General features: G+C 38.6%; 2 protein-coding genes across 3 annotated transcripts; both read right to left on the bottom strand.

Moving 5' to 3' along the window:
* Nucleotides 1-148: 148 nt before the first annotated feature.
* On the bottom strand, nt 149-5,225 carry LOC111323491 (uncharacterized). 2 transcript variants are annotated; one of them, XM_022926856.2, is made up of 5 exons: nt 4,551-5,219; nt 2,950-3,118; nt 1,589-2,365; nt 1,322-1,483; nt 149-911 (listed from the first exon to the last, which is right to left on the bottom strand). In XM_022926856.2, exons 1-5 carry the CDS (start codon nt 4,890-4,892, stop codon nt 745-747), a joined length of 1,617 nt encoding a protein of 538 aa, XP_022782591.1. In that variant the 5' UTR covers nt 4,893-5,219; the 3' UTR covers nt 149-744. The 2 variants fall into 2 exon arrangements, with proteins under 2 accessions (XP_022782591.1, XP_088596328.1); XM_088740202.1 differs by having other exon boundaries at nt 750-936; nt 4,551-5,225.
* A 3,139-nt stretch (nt 5,226-8,364) lies between these two features.
* On the bottom strand, nt 8,365-17,312 carry LOC111323449 (uncharacterized). The gene is made up of 3 exons (XM_022926794.2): nt 14,929-17,312; nt 12,758-13,271; nt 8,365-12,243 (listed from the first exon to the last, which is right to left on the bottom strand). The coding sequence occupies exons 1-3, from the start codon at nt 17,176-17,178 to the stop codon at nt 11,822-11,824; spliced, it is 3,186 nt and encodes a 1,061-aa protein (XP_022782529.2). The 5' UTR covers nt 17,179-17,312; the 3' UTR covers nt 8,365-11,821.
* Between the last annotated feature and the right edge of the window lie 1,410 nt (nt 17,313-18,722).

Here is an 18,722-nt window from a genome sequence, read left to right as displayed (position 1 = left end):
GAAAGTTGTCATTAGTGTCTAGTCTATATTTGATTGGTTGAGAAGGAAGCGTGAGTCTGCTTAATCAATCACAAAAAGATGAAAGGCACATGCAACACAATCCCGTAAAAGGCTGGTTTTCCTACGGATAATAGTTCAAATTTTTGCCTCGGGTTTGCATGGCGTTTATTAAACAAATAAAAGTAGTAGCATCTTTTTATATCGTAATTTAACCCAATTCTAAGCAAATATGTATGCCAGTTCTTAAAATTTCTTGCTTTTAATTGCAAAGTTGTCCTTTGTTTTCTGCGATTATACTTATTCATAAACGAAGTTATTCAGAAAATTATAAGAGCTATTAAAATGTTCAAACTATTCGTTTCAAACAAGCTTGGCCTAAAATCATGCAAAATTCATAACTCAAGCTTGGTTACAGCTTTTGTCCAACCAGTTGAACTGGTGCAAAGAGAAAGATTTCTTTAACTATATACCGCAGAATTCGGCTACATTGAACATAAATGTTTTTGCTATATTATATGCGGCCAGATTTATCTTGAACAAGCCTCTAACTTGTTTTGTTTCAGTGTAAATATAAGAAGTATAAATAAACCGACCATTCAACTGCAGTTTCCTTACTTGCATTTCCTTGCGGTTCTTCAAACTTGGTCACAATCTTAAACTTTTCCTACACCATAATTTGCATATAGAGGATTTTTTTTCCGCTACGCCAACATTTACGCGAGTAAACGAAATTGCTGTCTTTCATTAAAGACAAATTTCCACATAATTTCCCGGGAATAGACCACTTGAACCATTTTCCATGACACCCTCGAACCAACCGTTATCATATTTCTTGACGACGTAAATGATCTTTCCTGCTTGAAATGTAAGCTCGTCGTCTCTTTCCCGAACATATTCATACAAGGTCACGACTGAAAGCAAGAAAACAAATGGCTTCTGAAAAATAATCATATGAAATAAAAGGTCTACCAACATAATTCTGACCTAACCCTAAGCATCAATAACTCGCAGGGAAGGACCCAAGAATCGTTGATGTCAAGGGGGGTAGGGTCCGAAGAATTTTGATATTACATGAGTAGCAAAATAGCCAAACGTGGGATTAAGATGGGGGAGGGGAAGCACTCAACTAGGTGTGCATCCGGCTAGATACTGTAATCCTAAAATTCACGATTTCCTGTGACTAAACGCCCTCTTCGAATAAGCGCCCCTGCTATCGACCAATTCAAATAAACGAGTGATCACGTTGAATCCGTTATTGCGCTATTAATTCGAGGTTAAAGGTATAAAAAAAAGGTGATTACGCCAAAAACCACCCACCTACCTTTTTCTATATAGCTGTTAGGGATGCAAGACTTCTCTTTTCCTGTTAACAAGGAAGGGACCTGGTACAAGTCCTCTTGTGGCACCGGCATTGGTAGTGATGATGGGGATTGGTAGTAGTCTTCCTCATCGGGAGGGGGTGAGGAGGTTGGACTCATTGTGCCTCATAAGAGTAATAAAAAAATCAAAATGTCAGTCAAAAAAGTTCCTATTACTGATAAGAACAATGCAACTTATTGATTCAACAATTGACTAAATTTTCATCTACCTGGCTTGGATAGCTTAGCATTGGCACCATCACTCGGCAAAGGAGGGGGCGGTGGTGGGGCAGGAATTGATCCTCCTGAGCCAGGGGGAATTAGTGAGGATGGAACAACAGTGGGTGTTGGTGGTGGCAGAATTGCCCCTCCTATAGCAGGGGGTGGTGGTGGGGGAGGAGGAACTGCTCCTCCTTTACCAGGGGGTTTTGGTGGAGAAGGAATTGCTCCTCCTACACAAGGGGGTGGTGGTGGGGGAGGGGGAACTGCTCCTCCTTTACCAGAGGGTTTTGGTAAGGAAGGAACTGCTCCTCCTAAACCAGGGGGTGGTGGTGGGGGTGGTATGGCTCCTCCAATACCAGGGGGTGGTGGCGGCGGAGGTGGGAGTGTTCCTCCAATACCAGGAGGTGGTGGAGGGGATGGTACTGATCCTCCAATATCCGGTGGTGGTGGTGGGGGAGGTATCGATCCTCCTATTCCAGGAAGTGGTGGTGGTGGGGGAGGCACAGATCCTCCAATGCCAGGAGGGGGTGGGGGAGCAGGTACCCCTGTTGGGAGTGGTGGAGGAGGAGGGACACTGGCACCACTATCTGCTGGAAATGCAGTTGCCTGGTTTGCCTCTGGTTGGGGTGAGGGCAGGTCTGAACCTGATGAAGGCACAGATGGAGGGGGTACAGGAGGAGGTGGAGGATTTGTGAATTGCGCCCTCCTTGAACTTCCTCTGCCTCCTTTTTTCTTGCTGCCTTGTTGACCTTCTTGAGATCTGCTCTTTGTCTTGGCACCATTCCCTGTAAAAAATGTTAGTAGGAAATGAATGGCTTTGTTGAGTTGATAGGCACAAAACAAATGTGTGATTGAAAAACTTGGTAGTGTTTGGTGAAACTTTAGATAATTTTTTCTCCATGTAACAATGGCTGATGCCAATAAACTCATACTCACACCCATACTTGTAGTAATGGTTAAATTCTGATATCATCATTATTCTTGTGTCAATGTTTTTAACAATCTGATTAATTTTGAACCAGTAGGGCTAACTAGGTACTCATCTTGACTCTCTCAAAATCCAATAACAATTACTCAACCTTAAGAGTAAAATGTTGTTTTTGCGAAGTGCCTTAGGTGACTGTCAGAACTCACTGCATTTCCTTTAAACCCATTTCATTCTGGTGTTTCTCCTTCAGAAACGTCAACAATTCACACCACTCTCATTTTGAACATCAGAGCTTGAGATGTGAGAACCATAGTCATGCATAACAGTCAAGAAGGTAATTTTTAAGCAATCAGAGTGCAAGTATCTCATTGATAACCAAAGTTATTTAACTGAAATCTAATAAATTATGCTTAATAATTTCAATAAGTTTCAAGCATTCACCTAAATTATCCAGACTGTGAAAATCGATTGGCACTCCCTCATAATCGTATGTTTCAGGTTCCTCTCTTTCAGCTGGTATCACTATTTTAGGTACAATTTTTCTTGACTTGTTGGAACCAAGAGCACCTATCTTGAGACGAGCCACTTTCTCTTTATGAGCTTCAACACTCTAAATACAAAACAATCAATATTTAGCACTGCCACTTACTGATATCAAAAGTTGATTTTAACTTAACTCTTTGACTCTTGAGAGTGACAAGTGTCTAACTTCTCCATACAGTATCACCCCTAAACCACACATTAAGGTCACAAGAATAAAGGAAACGATCACCAACTAAAGAAGCTTTTGATTCTTATACAAATTCTCCTTGTCAGCACCTTAGAAAATGTTTAGAGAACAGCATGGAGAATGTGCATAGTTGATTGACTTTATTGATTGACTTTATTATTTTTTTTTTTAAATGAAAGAAATAAAGGCCTTTGTAGCCCGCAGTTAGCAAAGCTATTCTAGGCGGGCTACCTAAACAGACACTATATAGGCTCTTTCACATACACACACACACACATACACACACACACACACACACACACACACACACACATACACACACGCACATACACACACACACACACACACATACACACACAACAATTAAATAAATAAATAAATGAGCAAATAAAAATAAATAATAAATAATAGTAGTGATAATCATGTTAAAAGTTTTAACTGAGCCAGTCACACAAGGGTGTTTTTCACAGGTCAAAGAGAAAGCTAATCAGTTGAAATACAAATATAAGCTAGAAAGGTCAAGGTAGCGCAAGTCAACATTCACCTTCTCAATTTCAAGAATTTTCAAAAGCAGGTGAGTTAGCTTACGTTTAAAGGGTGATACTGATGTTGGGGTTTATAGAGTTAATAAAAAATATTTTTATCTCTTAACCTTTCAGAGTGACCATTTATTTATTTCTCCGTACCATATCAATACACTGTAAGCAAAAAAGTGATAAGAACAGAGAAAAATATAAACGTTGAAAATAATGGTTGATTTGACTTTAAAATATAATGCAGAAGATTCTGGGAGATGAAATCTAAGAAATTTTTAAAATTCATGGTGAGGAGAATTGATATTAGATCTTGGAAATTAAAGGTTGATAAAGAGCCACCAAAGCGTGACAATGATACCAACCTTACAAAGAGTGAGACCGTGTCAATAAGTGGTTAAATGAGAAAATATAAACTGCTGTCAGCAATTTGAATAAATATTTTTTTTAAGGTCATACAACACGAATTACTATTGAAGGATGATTTATGTTTGCTTCAGAAAAAGGGTTGCGATTTCTCCTGATCGCAGCCAAATCACTTTTGTGCTCCTGAAAAGAATTGATTTTCGAAAAGTAGCGAACGCAGCCGGGCCCCGGAAATGGCTAATTATTTCTTCAAATACGACAACATAATAAGATTCGTAACCATTACATATCATTTGCACTTCATTCATCCCTCTTACGAAATAATCAACTGAAGGCATAGCTTTGAAAAACATCAGGAGGAACTTTAGTGCGCGTGCGACGAATTCTGAAAAATCACAAGAACACCAACCAACCTGTCCAAAGAGATGAACTGTGGCTTCTAGTGACTCTACCTTCAGAGCTTGATTATCCATCAAATTCAACATGCTGAGGGCTAAAGAGTTTATCTGATAAGCCACGCTTGCTAACGACTGTGTGGCGAACTTTTTTGTCTCTTCCAGAGCAGCCCTTGTTTCTTCGAAAGCCTTCGTTTTATCTGAGCCAGGCGAAGCGTGATGCTTGTTTGTGTCTCGATATTTCTGTTCGCAGTAAGCAGCGACTTTAGCCAGATTTTCGTGCCCATCTTTCAAAGCCTGTCGCCCATCAGGAATTTCTTTCTCCATAAGAGTCTGAATCAAGCTGTCTATCTCTTCCATCCTGGATTGCAGAAGATCACTTTCGTAGAATCTGCGTAAAATTACCGTTAATTTCCTCACAAAAATGGAATTTCCTCCTCCACCAGGAAAGAAGCGGGGGCTGTCTGTCTACGTCTGTTTCATTGTATGCCGCAGAAAAAATAAGGGTCTTTACACTGTGATACAATCCTACAAAGAAGGACAAGCGATTTGTTCTGGCCGATTTATAAAGTATAGTCAAAATTCTTTGATATCACAGAAGCGTCCACAGTGGAAGAGCTTTATAAATTAATGTATTCTGTAGGCCGCTTTAGCACCGTATCGATTACACTTGTGAGAAACCCGAGTTGCCATCACGAATGAAAATTAAACCCGCCAGATGACCTTCGACCTTCTCATGATGAAACTCGCCCGAATAAACCAAGCGGAAAACATAAATTCTACTACACATTTCTAAAAAGTGATGTTAAATTTTTATTTAAAAAAATACGACTGACAACGTTACAGTTTATCCAAGGTAACAATTCCCTTACATGATTTCCACATAGGCCAGAGAGGGTTTACGTAATTTACACCTAACTTCTTCTGTTGGAATTAAATTGCCAGAAATGATTTCAGATAGTTTTCCAGTTTTGAGTCTCTCAAGTACTCTGTATTTACCCTTCTGAAAATAAACACTTCACTATAAAACCAACCAATGGGAACCCTTCAGCCTGCGGTCAAATAAGAAATTTTGGTCTTGTAACCTAACACGTTCCCTGGCCCGCCCGCCCGGCCACGAGTATCGACGATATGGTCACCCTGACATTGCATGACAGTCATTACTGCAATTAGAGCAGAGGACGTCTATGGAAAAGAATCAATTTTGTCTTCATCCGGAGGTTATTTAATAGCTATCGCGAACTCAAAAAAGTCAGCAAACGTTTCCAACTCGTCAATGATTCTAATACAAAGGCACCAGTCAATAGTTTTCGCCTTGTGGGGAGGGAGGGGGGAGGCAGAGGGTTTTTTGGGGGGGAGGATCACATTATATTCTTGGGGAACAGAGGGGAGATAGGTCGTCGATAACAGAGTTCAAAAGGGGAACTAAAGAAAATTGACTGCCATAGATGGAGGATCATTAGGGACCGGTCATTTATTAGAGGGGGGAGGGGGGGGTGAGCTGATGCATTTTAATTTTCCTGTACATAATTTCCCGTGAGCCTGTTCTTGCCACTGCAGAACATAATGTGGCCCGCCCTCGAGTCTGTACATGAAGTAAGATGACCCGCGCTCATCCACAGGAACAGTTTTAATACAACTTAAATAAAACTCACCGAACTATGTGAAAGGACTGCTATACACCATGTTACAAACATGTTATGCCATTATTTTGATAGTAAATCATATTTGACTTGTTGTTGATTCCTTCAGTGTTGTTTCTTTTTTGTGGAACGGAAATTGGAATGTACAAATATACATGGCCCCTCAGAATTGGTTGCACAATTTTATGCAGCCCTCCATTTTCAGGTGCACAAAAAGGTTTGACACCCACCCCGTTTGCATCAGTCCACCCCCCCTCTAATAAATGACTGGCCCTTAGCATAATACAGATCAGGTTAATTTTATTGTGACGCAAACCCAGCTCTTCTCCCCACTCCAGCGCCTGGCGGGGAATAATGACCGTCCCCTAATGAGGCTTCACCGCTGTCAAAAATCAAAAGTCTGGAACGTCTAGTAATAAATTGCTAATGAACTGGAAAAAGAAATGACAAAATCTTGTAATCATAGCTAATATTACTGTGGAGAAGCATGTCAGCATTGTTTCAAACCGTTTCAGGTCGCTAAACCGCATTTCAGCGATGATATTGGCTTTTGTTTTCATTTATTTTACTCCTTCTGCAGCGAACCTTGAAGGATGTCATGCATGTGAATAGGAACGCTTAAACACGCCGAAACACACCGCTTTAAAAAAATTTCCCAGAAGCTTCTCTGATTAAAAACAAGTGCCTTGCCGGGAGGCTCAAGGCTCTGACATCCCAGTGCCTCTCTCTACCCAAAGGTGTTATGGGACACTCTTTATAGCGTAGTATTACTCTATTTTTCCTTTTTGCGTTTTTATGGACCTCGACTTCCTCTCTGTCCATAAAAACGCACATAAAGAACTCGGCCAATATCTCGCCATCTTGACCTCACGCTTGGTCAATAACGCATATGTTTTTAGGGCAGTATTTTATTGAATATGAAATGCCCGGGACTGTACAGGTTTTTCTTCGGGACTCTCTAAAATTAGACCAGAAAAAAATCTTTCTACCTCCCCAACCAATGAAATGCAAACGAGAAACCAATCACAACTGTGTTACAGGCGTTTTCTCGCGCCTCAGGCAGTGTTACTGTTGGTACAAATTAGCTCCAAATAATTTCCTTTGCTCCATTACTATGGTTTGGTTTCCCTCCAATATCTCCACGGCATTATATTCTTCCCATCCTCGTACACCTTTCTCTACACTTGGGTTTAGGTAAGGTAAAGGTAAACTTTATTTGATAAGTAGGTTGAGATTGTTTGGCAGCCGAAGGGCTGATGTGGATCTACTATACACAATCAAAATTTAACAAACACAAAAGATATTAACAAAAGAATAAAAGCTATGCACAGGGAGAAAACAATATATATACATGCAAAAAACTGAGATTTACAAGAGCCTAATTGAAATAATAATATAATACCAGAAAATAAAATGCTTAAAAGTATATAAAATCATCTTTTTTTTGCGGTGATCAACGTCGCTTCCTTGCTTAAAGAATACTCCGCAATGTCCCTGGTGTGTTTCTTTAATATCTGCTTATAGGAATTAAAATTTTCAGGCACTTTAACTAGTCTATTTAAAAATTCCAGATTACAGGGCCTCTGTACTGTAAAGTGTTTCTTCCAGTATCAGATTTAAACCTTATGATATTAAATTGATCAGGAAAGCGAGTTGACCGAGTTGTCTTTTTAGAGAAAAGTTTTCGAACAGATTGACACTAAGTTTCAAAATACACTTTGTGCATTAACGTAAGAACGGACTTTTTGTAAAAGTAAAAGAAGGGTAGCCAATTTGATTTACTGAGACATATATCATCAGCCAACGACGTTTGAAGGTTGTTTTTAATGCGGGAAGCTCTTGCGTGGATATAGTTCAGAGAATTCATTGCAGAGGGTGAGCAATTTCCCCATACTGAAATACTATGTTACGCTGGGAATCATTGATTTGAAATAAATTTCCTCAAGTGACTGTTTAGGAAAAATTTTCATTCTCTTTAGTGCTTCAACTTTTTGTGCCATTGCCTTTTTGAAGGTGGAGTTCCACGTAAACTGTGCCTGAAACTAAAAGAAGTCTACGATTGATCCTAACTTATTTTTCAAATCGGTGTAGTTGCACACGCGAGGAATGGAACGTGGGAGGAACCGTCGACTCGTCTCCAGCTCCTCCCTGAGGCGTGCTTAACTGATAGTCGCTCCTTACACATGAGCTTCAGGTTATTCAAATTTTTATTTCTTTTTTTTTAAATCTACCCAAAGCATGTACAAGACTAAGTATATTGTTTATGGGTTAGTAAATTTACATGGGTCAAGCAATCGGCGATTAGTAATAGTAATTCGAGTAACACATCAATGAAACAGTAACTAATCATCACAGCGGATCAAAACGGTGTCGCGTCACCATCTACGTAACAAGTTGTTGACAAGCGCTGCATAACAAAAGCAAGAACGTAACAAGAAAAATACTTTTCTTCCTCCGCCAGTACATCAGTTAACCCTTCAGACCCTAACACCAGTATTCATATTCTCCAAACTCTTCTCAGCATATTTTCCTTTAGTTCTAAAAAGAGAATTTGTATTAATAATCAATCAAAGCTTCCCAGGTTTGCAATCACTTCCTCGATTCTCGTGTTCTTTAACAACGATTTTGCTGTATTACTGTTTGGAGAAATCTGATGCTGGTCATCCTTAGAGCTTAAAGAATTAACTGAACTAACAACTATCATTAGTCAAAAGATATATAGCGGAAAAAACCAACCACTAAACTGCCCTGTGCTATCAAAGTATTACATTACAAATTATACCCTAAATATGCTACTTATGTCAACCTAGTAAACTATATACAAATTGAATTTAATCAATTTTCTGTTAGATTATGAGGACAATGTATGGAGTTTCGGCTGATCAAACCGAACTACCCCTGACATAATTTTCTCTACTTGTATATACTTAAAGGAGGTAGAGCACTATTCTTTTCAAGAGATTGGACACCCCTTAAGAATACCCCTACCCTTTTTGTTCGAAAAAAAAAAAAAATTATGAATTGAGGTAAGGAACTCCTTTTCTTAAATATTCTGTTGCAAATCAAGGTCCAAATTGGATCACCAGGTTTGCAAGATGACACTTTTGTAAGAGTCTTTCTGACTGAGTCTTTCTGACTGAGTCTTTCTGACTGAGTCTTTCTGACTGAGTCTTTCTGACTGACTCTTGTTGTCTTCGTAAAAAACCCACAGAAGTGGATGCTGCCAGTGTATTGGGCAAGACAAAGGTGCTCTAAGGGGAAGGTTTTCTTCCTCCCTAGCACATCTTGAGATACTGTGTGGTCATCATCTGAGATACTGTAGGCCATCCCTGTCATGAAGATGACTAGAGTTGACTTATGCTGTGATTTGCTCATAAAGTGAGCAATCTTCTAGCATTCCTGACTACAAGTATTACTTCTTACTCCTGATGGGATGCTAGTCTATCACAAGTTATCTTTATCATGGACATCTGTTCCAAGGTTGATGTCTTCAAAAATTACACGGAAATGCTTCAGATCTGTGTTCCAACCAAAAATTTGTCTTTGCTTTAAAACCTCATCATTTAAAGTTAACCAAGATATGTAAGCCATGATTAGTTAGAATGAGTTTGTCGTCTTTGCAGAGACATGACAAACACATTGACAATTGAGAAATTGCTTTTTTAGAAATTTTACTACTTGAAGGGATGCATGAAATAAAACCCCAATGCACCATCAAATTCTCCTTTTGATTCAAAAGGAAATATAAGACAGTTAAGAAAGAGAATTTAGCAGTATCCAAAGTGTCAGGGCTTTTCCCAGGCACACCTTCAATTATTGCTTTGTTCTTTAGGAGTTAAGCAAGCACAAAAGTACTTCCAAACAAAATTGATAGTTATAATCTACTTATATGCCTACACTAAAAAAAAATTCAACTAAATCAACTACACTACTCAAGAAAGAAATTCAACTAAATCAAGTTACTTCCTGTGAGCTACCTTTAACAAAAGCCCAACTTTTAACTCACTCACTTAAAATAAAGAAACTTGAACTTGTTTCTGAAGTATTCTCCACAGCACAGAAGCAAGGAGTGGAAAGGTACCTAAGTGAGGTTTTTTTTTTTTTGCTCTTTAGTAATTTTGTGCCAAATCCCATGATGGATTCAAAGGAATTTCTCACAAAGGCTGTTCTTAAAGAAAGTTCCAAGTTGTGGTCATTATAGTATAAACCATTGTTTACATCATTTGCAGCTTTTGTGACACATTAAAGTAATAACTCTTAAAGAACACACAGAATACATAACCAACATAGGGGAGCTTAAACACAGACATTTTTTAGAGGTCAATGACAACTAAAAGTTAAGGGTTCTTTACCCTCACACAAGCTGTAGGTTGTTTATTCATTTATTCTTGGTAGGGCAGTGTTCAAACTGCTAAGACAGGGCCTTTCCAACTTATTCATTGATTAAAAAAGCAAACTAGGAGAAGTTTGCATTCTCCCTTCATGTATTATTCACATTGCAAAAATATCTGTGATTAAGTTCCCTACAATCAACACTCAAGTTTATGTGTCTGAGATAAAACAGTAAGGGTTCCATTAAAATTATGAACTCAATGCTATTGATATTATTGAAATTAAAAAGTGATATCTCAGTGATTCAAGTGTATTATAAGTCAGCTCACTCATGACTACAATGGACAAGTCCACTTTTTACTGAATGTCTATGCAATACTTAGAAATCAATAGGCAAGGTAAAACTTTTAAATGAAAGCACCTTGAAGTTTGTTGTGTGAGTTGACTAGCTACTGTATAGTTTCTCAGTAGATTTACTTTAGAACACTGTTTGAATATACATACTGATGTTTCCTCTCTGATTGGTAGTGATAACAAGTCTATAATTAGTTCATACACCTTTTAAAATACTTGATTCATGTCAATTTAATGTATTAATTAGTTTCAATGACATAACCACTGAAGAGTGAAAGAACTAAAAATAAAAGACATTTACAAGGTACTTCCTTTTTAATTAATTTCCAAATACTGTCAAGCCTATATAAGTCAATCATAAATTTAGAGGAAAATACATTTTTTTTTTTGCAACTGAATGGTAAAAGCTGTATCATTACAAAGTACACTTTCCTGTTCCTGGTCAATCTTCTCCTTTGTGGACATCTGGCCAAATCATCATTAAACTTTTTGTCTCCCTTTGGCCATCACAGTTGTTTTATACAACACTGAGGTTATTGCAAGGTGCTGTGGCATCAACATATTCAGATCTGATTTTCCATGATTGACAAGTTCATTGCAGTGAAGAAATTTGTGATTTGTAGCATGTGCTCAATCAGGAATACGACAGCCATCGCTTACTACCATCAAATTATGAAAAAAGCAGAAAAGCAGCTAGGCCTTACTTGCAATTAACAACTCGTAACCATTTGTAGTGCAATCCTCAGAATTCAAATTAATCGCACAGTTTTCCATCTTAATAGTACCCTGTTTTACCCCCTCTCTACCCCCCCCCCCAAAAAAACCTAACCAATTTCTGAATGCAATTGTTGAGTTGAGCATTATGTAATCATGTTTACATTACTAGCTTTAAGCTACTGATTATCATCATTTTAAATATGAATTACCAGTTAAATGTAACTGAAAATATCCTAAAAAAACTCAATCATTGAAATGGCCATTAACATGCTCATCTCTGTCAACACTTGGAGGCAAAAGAGCCTTACAAACCGGACATTGCGGCACTTCCGATTCCAAAACAGCAGGTGCAGAGACTGCAGTCAAGGCGGGGGCACTTGGAGGAGGGGAAGTAGGAAGTGGGGGCTCTGATGTAGAAATGGGCATCTGAGTAGGGTACTGATTAGGGTACTGGGGAGGGACCTGAGGAGGGACGTGAGGAAACACCTGTGGAGGGACGTGAGGAAACACCTGTGGAGGAACCACAACTGGAGAGCTTTGCGGCCTTGGTTCTGGTTGGTGTTGGACAAAAACCCATGGCTGAGGATTGTCTGGAACTGACAGAGGAGGAGCAGGACGACCAAAGATTCCCAGCAAGGGTCCGCGCTTTGGAAAGATGGTGGGAACTGTGGAAGATAACATAATATAGAAAGGTCTTTGTACAAACATTATTACCAGCAAATGAAGTAATGCTGGAACAAACCTGTGTTAGGATGGCCAGGGGTGACCCTGCACTGAAAAGTTATGCAGGTTCTTAATCTGTGATTTCTTTGTTATTTTTGCGAATTATAATTAATTGTGTTATAAAATGATTGTGCGTGGAAAGGCGACAAAAGATTTTGTTGATTAATCAGGCAAATAAATGTTATTGTCTTGGGTACCTTAAAGGTGTGTTAGCTCAAAAAAAAAGAAAAATAAAATTACAGATGCGACATTATTGAAGAAACATACCCTAACATCAGTACACACATTCTCTATACTGTTCTTTATATGTTTTCTAGGTGCAAACTTGAGAATGTGCTTAACAATGAAGAGCTTCTTTAGATAGTGATCATTTTCTTTCAATTCTCATGGCCTTAATGTTTGATTGAGGGGTGATATTAAATACTAGTCACTCTCAGAGTTGAATTGCAATAATACCTGATGTGGGAGGTTGTTCTCCTGCAGCTTGAGGTTTTGGTTGTTCAGTGGTTACTTCAGTATTTTCAGATCTATTTTCCATCAGTCTGGACTGCGCTTCTACATGGAGGTCAACTTCTTTTTTCCATCTTTCCACTTCTCTTGTTAGCTCTTTATTCTTTAGAACAACCTTTTTCTCACTGGCTTCGAGTTCCTGGATCTTTGTTCTGGCCTGCTCACCAAGTCTCTCTCTCTCTTCTTGCTCTTTGGAGAGTGCCTCTTGGGTGCTCTGAAGATTCTCCTCAGCATTTTTTATCTCTCCGTCTTTCTTTTTCAACTGCTCTTGTAGGTTAAGTATCTCCTGGATGACATTCTCTTTTTCCACTTTTTCAATATCCAAGATTTTCTCCAGCTCAGCCACTTTTGCAAGCAGTTCTTGTACAACTGGGATTTGCTCCACTTGGTCAGTCTTCTGTAGCTCCAAGCGTTCACTGCCTGGAACTTTTACTCTCAACTCAGAAATCTCCAACATCAACTGGATGAAACAAAATTACATTTGATAAAATTGACACTACTAATAACTCAGGACTTAAGGAAGATCTTTCCCGGCATTATTCTTTAAACGAAGAACACCTAAGAATTTAATTCAGTGTTCTCCCTTTTCATCCTAATATCAGAATTTATTACACGACTCGGGCAGTCAGTGGGCCAATAACTAAAATCAACCAATCAAAATGCTCTATTGCCAGTCCAATATTCTCTAAGTATTGGACCAGGCACTGTCCCAAATGGTCCCGAATGATACCACACTTGTGTCCCTTTGAACTTCAGTCGTATAATAAATCTCTTATTAACCAAGCTTGCTCGGAACCGTACTGGAAGAATATCCACCCTTGGTCTTTTTTGTATGGGACCTCGCTGCGCTTGGTCCATACTGTCAAGACCTCGGGCCGATATTCTCCCAGTACGGCCCTCGCGCTTGGTTAATAAGATATATGTATACTCTCCCTTCTGTTCTCCATGCAATCCCCCACAGTCCTGATAAGGAAAACTGTTCATCAATATAGAGCTTCTTTAACTAGAAAGTGTTTCCTTCATTCCTGGAAAGCTCGTTGATACTGTATGGGGGAATTAGAAGCTAAACACCCTTGAGAGTTTTAGGGTTGACTCAAATAGCAATAAGATAAATTTACAAAGTGATACACTATGCTTTTGAAAAGGAAGTTGTAGGAACATTGCATTTTGCTCAAACAATACATGTATATTTATCCACATGTGATATATTAAATGAGGGAATGAAACACAGCCTTAAAAGGTTACTTATTAAAAGGATGTTAATGAGGTAATCTGAAAGGACATCCATCTATCTCAACAAAAACTGACCAAAGGTCAGGGTGAGTAAATAATATCACATGATTTCAGCCTCTTAAGTAGTATGAGATCATCAAAAAAAAAAGGAACCATCCTCTTACAAACAACAATTATGATAATCACTGGCCTTTCTGTTCTATTTAAAAATCAGTTTAAAGCAAATAGGAGGAAAAAAATGGTTTATTAACATTTTTGAGACTCTGGCTTAGAAATCTGTCAAAGCAAATGCAATGCGAGGATTTCTGATTTCTTAGAAATACAGATAGATTTTTTTATTGTGGTGAGATAAGAAATAAAGAAAATTATAGTTTCCTTCCCCTAAGGGATTTAACCTAAATATGAGTGTGGTGATAAAAGCTTACTTGACAAAAAATTTTGTGAAGTCGACAATAAGTCAAATTTTCTTACATCACTCACTACCAATAAGAGAACAGAACAACACTAATATTTACACAACTACTCAATTTCTAAACATGCATTCATATCTAATCTTCACTTTTAAAATTTTGTTCCTTTAAGATCATTTCTTCTCAAAATCAAATACCTTCACAGTTTTCTTATGTGATATTTTTTCAAAATTCTTCAAAATCCGTTTCCAACAGTTTCTAAAAAATACTTGGGTTGTATTTAAGTTGTCTAGTAATTTATTTTTCAGAACTATCAGTTCAATCAGGGCAACATTAGAGTAAATAAACTTCTTATCATTCTCAGTGTAAAAAGTGAAGCTGGTGGTCTTACATATAAACAAATTCAGCTCCTTTACACTCACTCAGGAAAACCTTGTCTTCAATAAAATATTGGTGAGAACAACAACAACATACCTGGTGTATTTGGTTATTCTTCTGTAACATTGCATTCTTCTCTTTCTCTAATGCTTTTCTTGCCTCATCCAAATCCTTCTGCAGCTTGGCAAGCTGAGTCTGTATCTCTGGTATTGAGTTTTCTTCTGATAACTGTACTGTTGAGCCCTTCATCCATTTGTTCAACTGTGCCTGCAATCTGTGGCACTCCACAAATTTTCCCTTGAATGCTTCTTCTCCCATCTTAAGTCTCATACGTAGATCTTCATTGTTTGCCCTCATTTCTTCCAGTTGAATGCGCAAGTCATCTGACGAGACACTTCCTTGGAAACTTGCAATGGTTCTCTTAAGCTCATTTCTTTCCCTCCACATTTCATCCATCTCCTCTTTGACTTTCAAGTACTTCTTTTCCAGATGAGAGTGGGCAGTCTTGAATGCATGCATGGAAGCAGCTGAATTTCTGGTCAGTTGCGCACTTTCCCCTTGGGTATCTGATAAAGTTGTCTGGAGAGTCTCCTTGTCTACCCTCAGTGCACTGACTTCAGCACTTACAGAACTTAGCTTGACTGAAGCTATTTGGGCTTTCTCCTCTGCAGATTGCAATTGCTTCTTGCAGTTATCCAGCTCTCCACACAGCCCCCTTATTTCAGCATTTTTTCCCTCGAGCTGCTGACTCAGTTCCATGTTAGCCTCCAGCTGCTTTTGCACTTGAGCTTGGAGACTGGCTAAGTTGCGATCAGACTGAGAACACAGGGATTGATTTAAGGCCTTCTCTCCTTCAAGTTGGTCATGCAGTGCCCTGATTACGGACTCATAATCTTCTTCCAATGCAGTAGTCTTTCCTTTCTCCTGAGCTAGCTGAGAGTTAGCATCTTCCAGTTCACACTCAAGTTGGTGGACAAGCTCTTGCTTTTCTTTCACATCTCCTTGCAGCCTTTCCATTGTGTTGCCTAGCAACTCTGCTTCATGTGTTGCATCCCTTAATATTTCTGCTTTGGCTCTTTCTACTTCCTCAATTGTTTGCTTGCAGTTTCCAACTTCCTCCATTGCTTTTTCCAGTTCAGTTTGCTTACTCTTCAACTCAACATTCAATTCTCGCACTTTTTTGGTCAAACGCTCGGATTCCTCCTCAATTTTTCTTTTAAGACCACCGTTCTCCTCTGTCATCTGTGACAGTTTCTCATGCAGTCTTCCATTTGCGTTGTTTGCTTTCTCCAATTTCTCCTTTAATTCTGTACATTCAGCCTTTGCTTTTGTTTTAAACTCTGTCAAACGAGCCTTCACTGCATTGATTTCATCATCTTTGTGTTTCAAGTCATTCTGCAGCTTTTCAATCATTTGGCGATCGGCGGTCATACTCTCTAGATATTGTTTCCTCTCCACCTCTAATTTTTCCGTGTCTTTCTCCACTTGAGAGCTCTGCGCACGTTCTTCCTCAACAAGCTTCGTCAATTCCACAATCTTCCTGTTGGAATTTTCCTCTATCGTCTTCAGATCGTCGATTTTCCTTTCAAGCGCTCTGTTCCTTTCTTGCGCTTCTTCCAAAGCGATATTCGTCTGGGCAGAAGTTTGCTCCAAGCTTGAGACTTTTTCCTCTAAGTCTTTCAAATCGGATGTCAAATCTACTTTTTGCAACTCTAACTCCATCACTTTCTCATTCGCCAAATTCAAATCTGCCAGCGTTGCTTCTTTAGTTGCTTTCAAAGCAGAATTCTCTTCCAAAGTGCGGGCTAGCGATTCTTCCATAATAGCCGTTTTGTTCTTGACAACCATAATTGATGAACCCTCGTCATCTTCCATTTCGCAACACTCAAGCTCTTCTTGATCCATCGCGGGCTTGGTTTTAATCTGAAAGGGAACGCTTGCCCCTCTCACGTCCCCAGCATAGGTGACATAACAAAACTGATAAAACTCGTCGTCAGCTTTCGGCAAATACCTATGACGAAAAACAACCTTGTTTGCCACTGGTTTTCCTTGTTCGCCATTTTGAATATTTGGCATTGGCGACCATTCGTAAGTGTAATGTTCTCGCGAAGATTGCCATCCAACTTTGAAAAACCCAATCCAGTCCCTGGAACGTGGTTTAACTGAACGCTTTATCGTATATCGACATTCTATATCTCTGTCGGGTGGATAGCATTCGGAGACGTTGTTAAAAATAACGGCGGAAAATTCAGACTCCGAAGGTAACGAAATAACTTCGCATGTGTTGTCGCAGTCATTTGTAGAATCATCGTGACCTGTTTCGCTTTCGTGCGAACTGTCTGCCATATTTCTTTACTTCTGAAGTTACCCTATCGTTCAGGATTTATTTGAATCACCCGGAAGAGGCAATAATGAAAGTCCCGTGTGGATTTTCACGTTTTCGACGCGATAAAATTGCAAGGGAAGCAAAAGTTATTGTTTGCGATGACGCACCTTATTCGTAAATAATAGCCGAGCAGGCGAGTATGACGCGAATATTCCCGAACACTTGATACCCGCATGATTCGGCTCTTCAACTTTTGTATCCAAAGGTCGGGATTTTTCCAGTCAAGGATGTAGGAATATTGAGATATCCTGCAAATATGAAACGCAGATACTGATATTTCATAAATTTTTTTCGTGCTTTTCTCTTTTTTTTTTTTTTTGTGGTTAACAGAGGAGAAGTATAGGGTTAAAGCTGTTTAAATCCTTCGCATTAAATTGCGTGGGTAGCGAATGACAACTGCACCGCAACTCATTCTAGAAACGGCTTGCCAGCCACGCCGTGACGTTGCGACAAAAATATATCTGAAACTTCTTCCCTTAAAGAATATTTCTTTGTCTTGGGAGTGTTTAAGCTGTTATTCTCCTCCCATTCCCGTGGGGACAAGAAAAATTCCGGCTTTTTAAAAATACTCCGTCATCATTAGTGTGACAATTTAATCGGAGGTCAGGTTAAAAAAAGGAAATTCCACTTAAAAAAAAGATCTTCACTACATTTTTATAACCATTATTACTACTCCTATCATCTCATTATTATCATGATTAGTATATGAAATCATAATTAAATGTATAACGTAAAACTGTAAAGAAAAAATGTTTTACTTTGTCTATTTAAAGTTCTCTTTTTATAAATTTAATTTAATTGTTTTTTATTAATTTTCAATTGATGTTGTACTTTGAAATTGTTATCCTGACTGTTAGTCCAAAATTATCTTATTTTCCATCAAGTCAAACTGAGAGGTTATCATTTTTCATGCTATCGACCCAATGGATAAAAGGGAAAAAAGAAAAAAAGGAAAAAATGAATACTGAGTCACTGTCATGGATAACAACAGTTTAATGTAATAGTCTTTAGCATTCGAGAACTGATGTTTGAGGAAAATATTGGATGGAACTAACAACCTTATGGCAACTCTTTAACGCCGACAATTCCCGCATCCTTTAGGACGTGTTTCTAAGCGGCCCAGCTTGTTTTACAGTAAAGTTTCGTTCGGGAAAGGTTCCCGCTGATTCCGGCGAATTCAAAGTAACCCTCCTAGAATATAATAAATCGATCATTTACTATTGTCATCTCCAAATTTTCGGTATCTTTGAGACATTTTTTTTTTCCTTTCATATTTCGTATTTCGGGGGAGATCATTTTCACCATGTCTTTTATAGTTATTCAAACGATTTCTTCGAAAACGCAACTGGCTTTCTGTCCCCATCTTCAGGAACTTTTAGCTTTTCTCTGATTCGAATTGAGATTTGGAGGATTATCTGGAAAGAAGTTTCTATTTTGGGATTGTTAGAATACAAAAAGAAGATAAATTACGTCAGTTAGTTCCTGAAGGGCACCGTATGCCGGA

This window comes from Stylophora pistillata, chromosome 12 (genome assembly GCF_964205215.1).
Source record: "Stylophora pistillata chromosome 12, jaStyPist1.2, whole genome shotgun sequence".
Classification (NCBI taxonomy): domain Eukaryota; kingdom Metazoa; phylum Cnidaria; class Anthozoa; order Scleractinia; family Pocilloporidae; genus Stylophora; species Stylophora pistillata.
The sequence above is the reverse complement of the archived record's forward strand: the minus strand, read 5'-3'. Positions and strand labels throughout refer to the sequence as shown.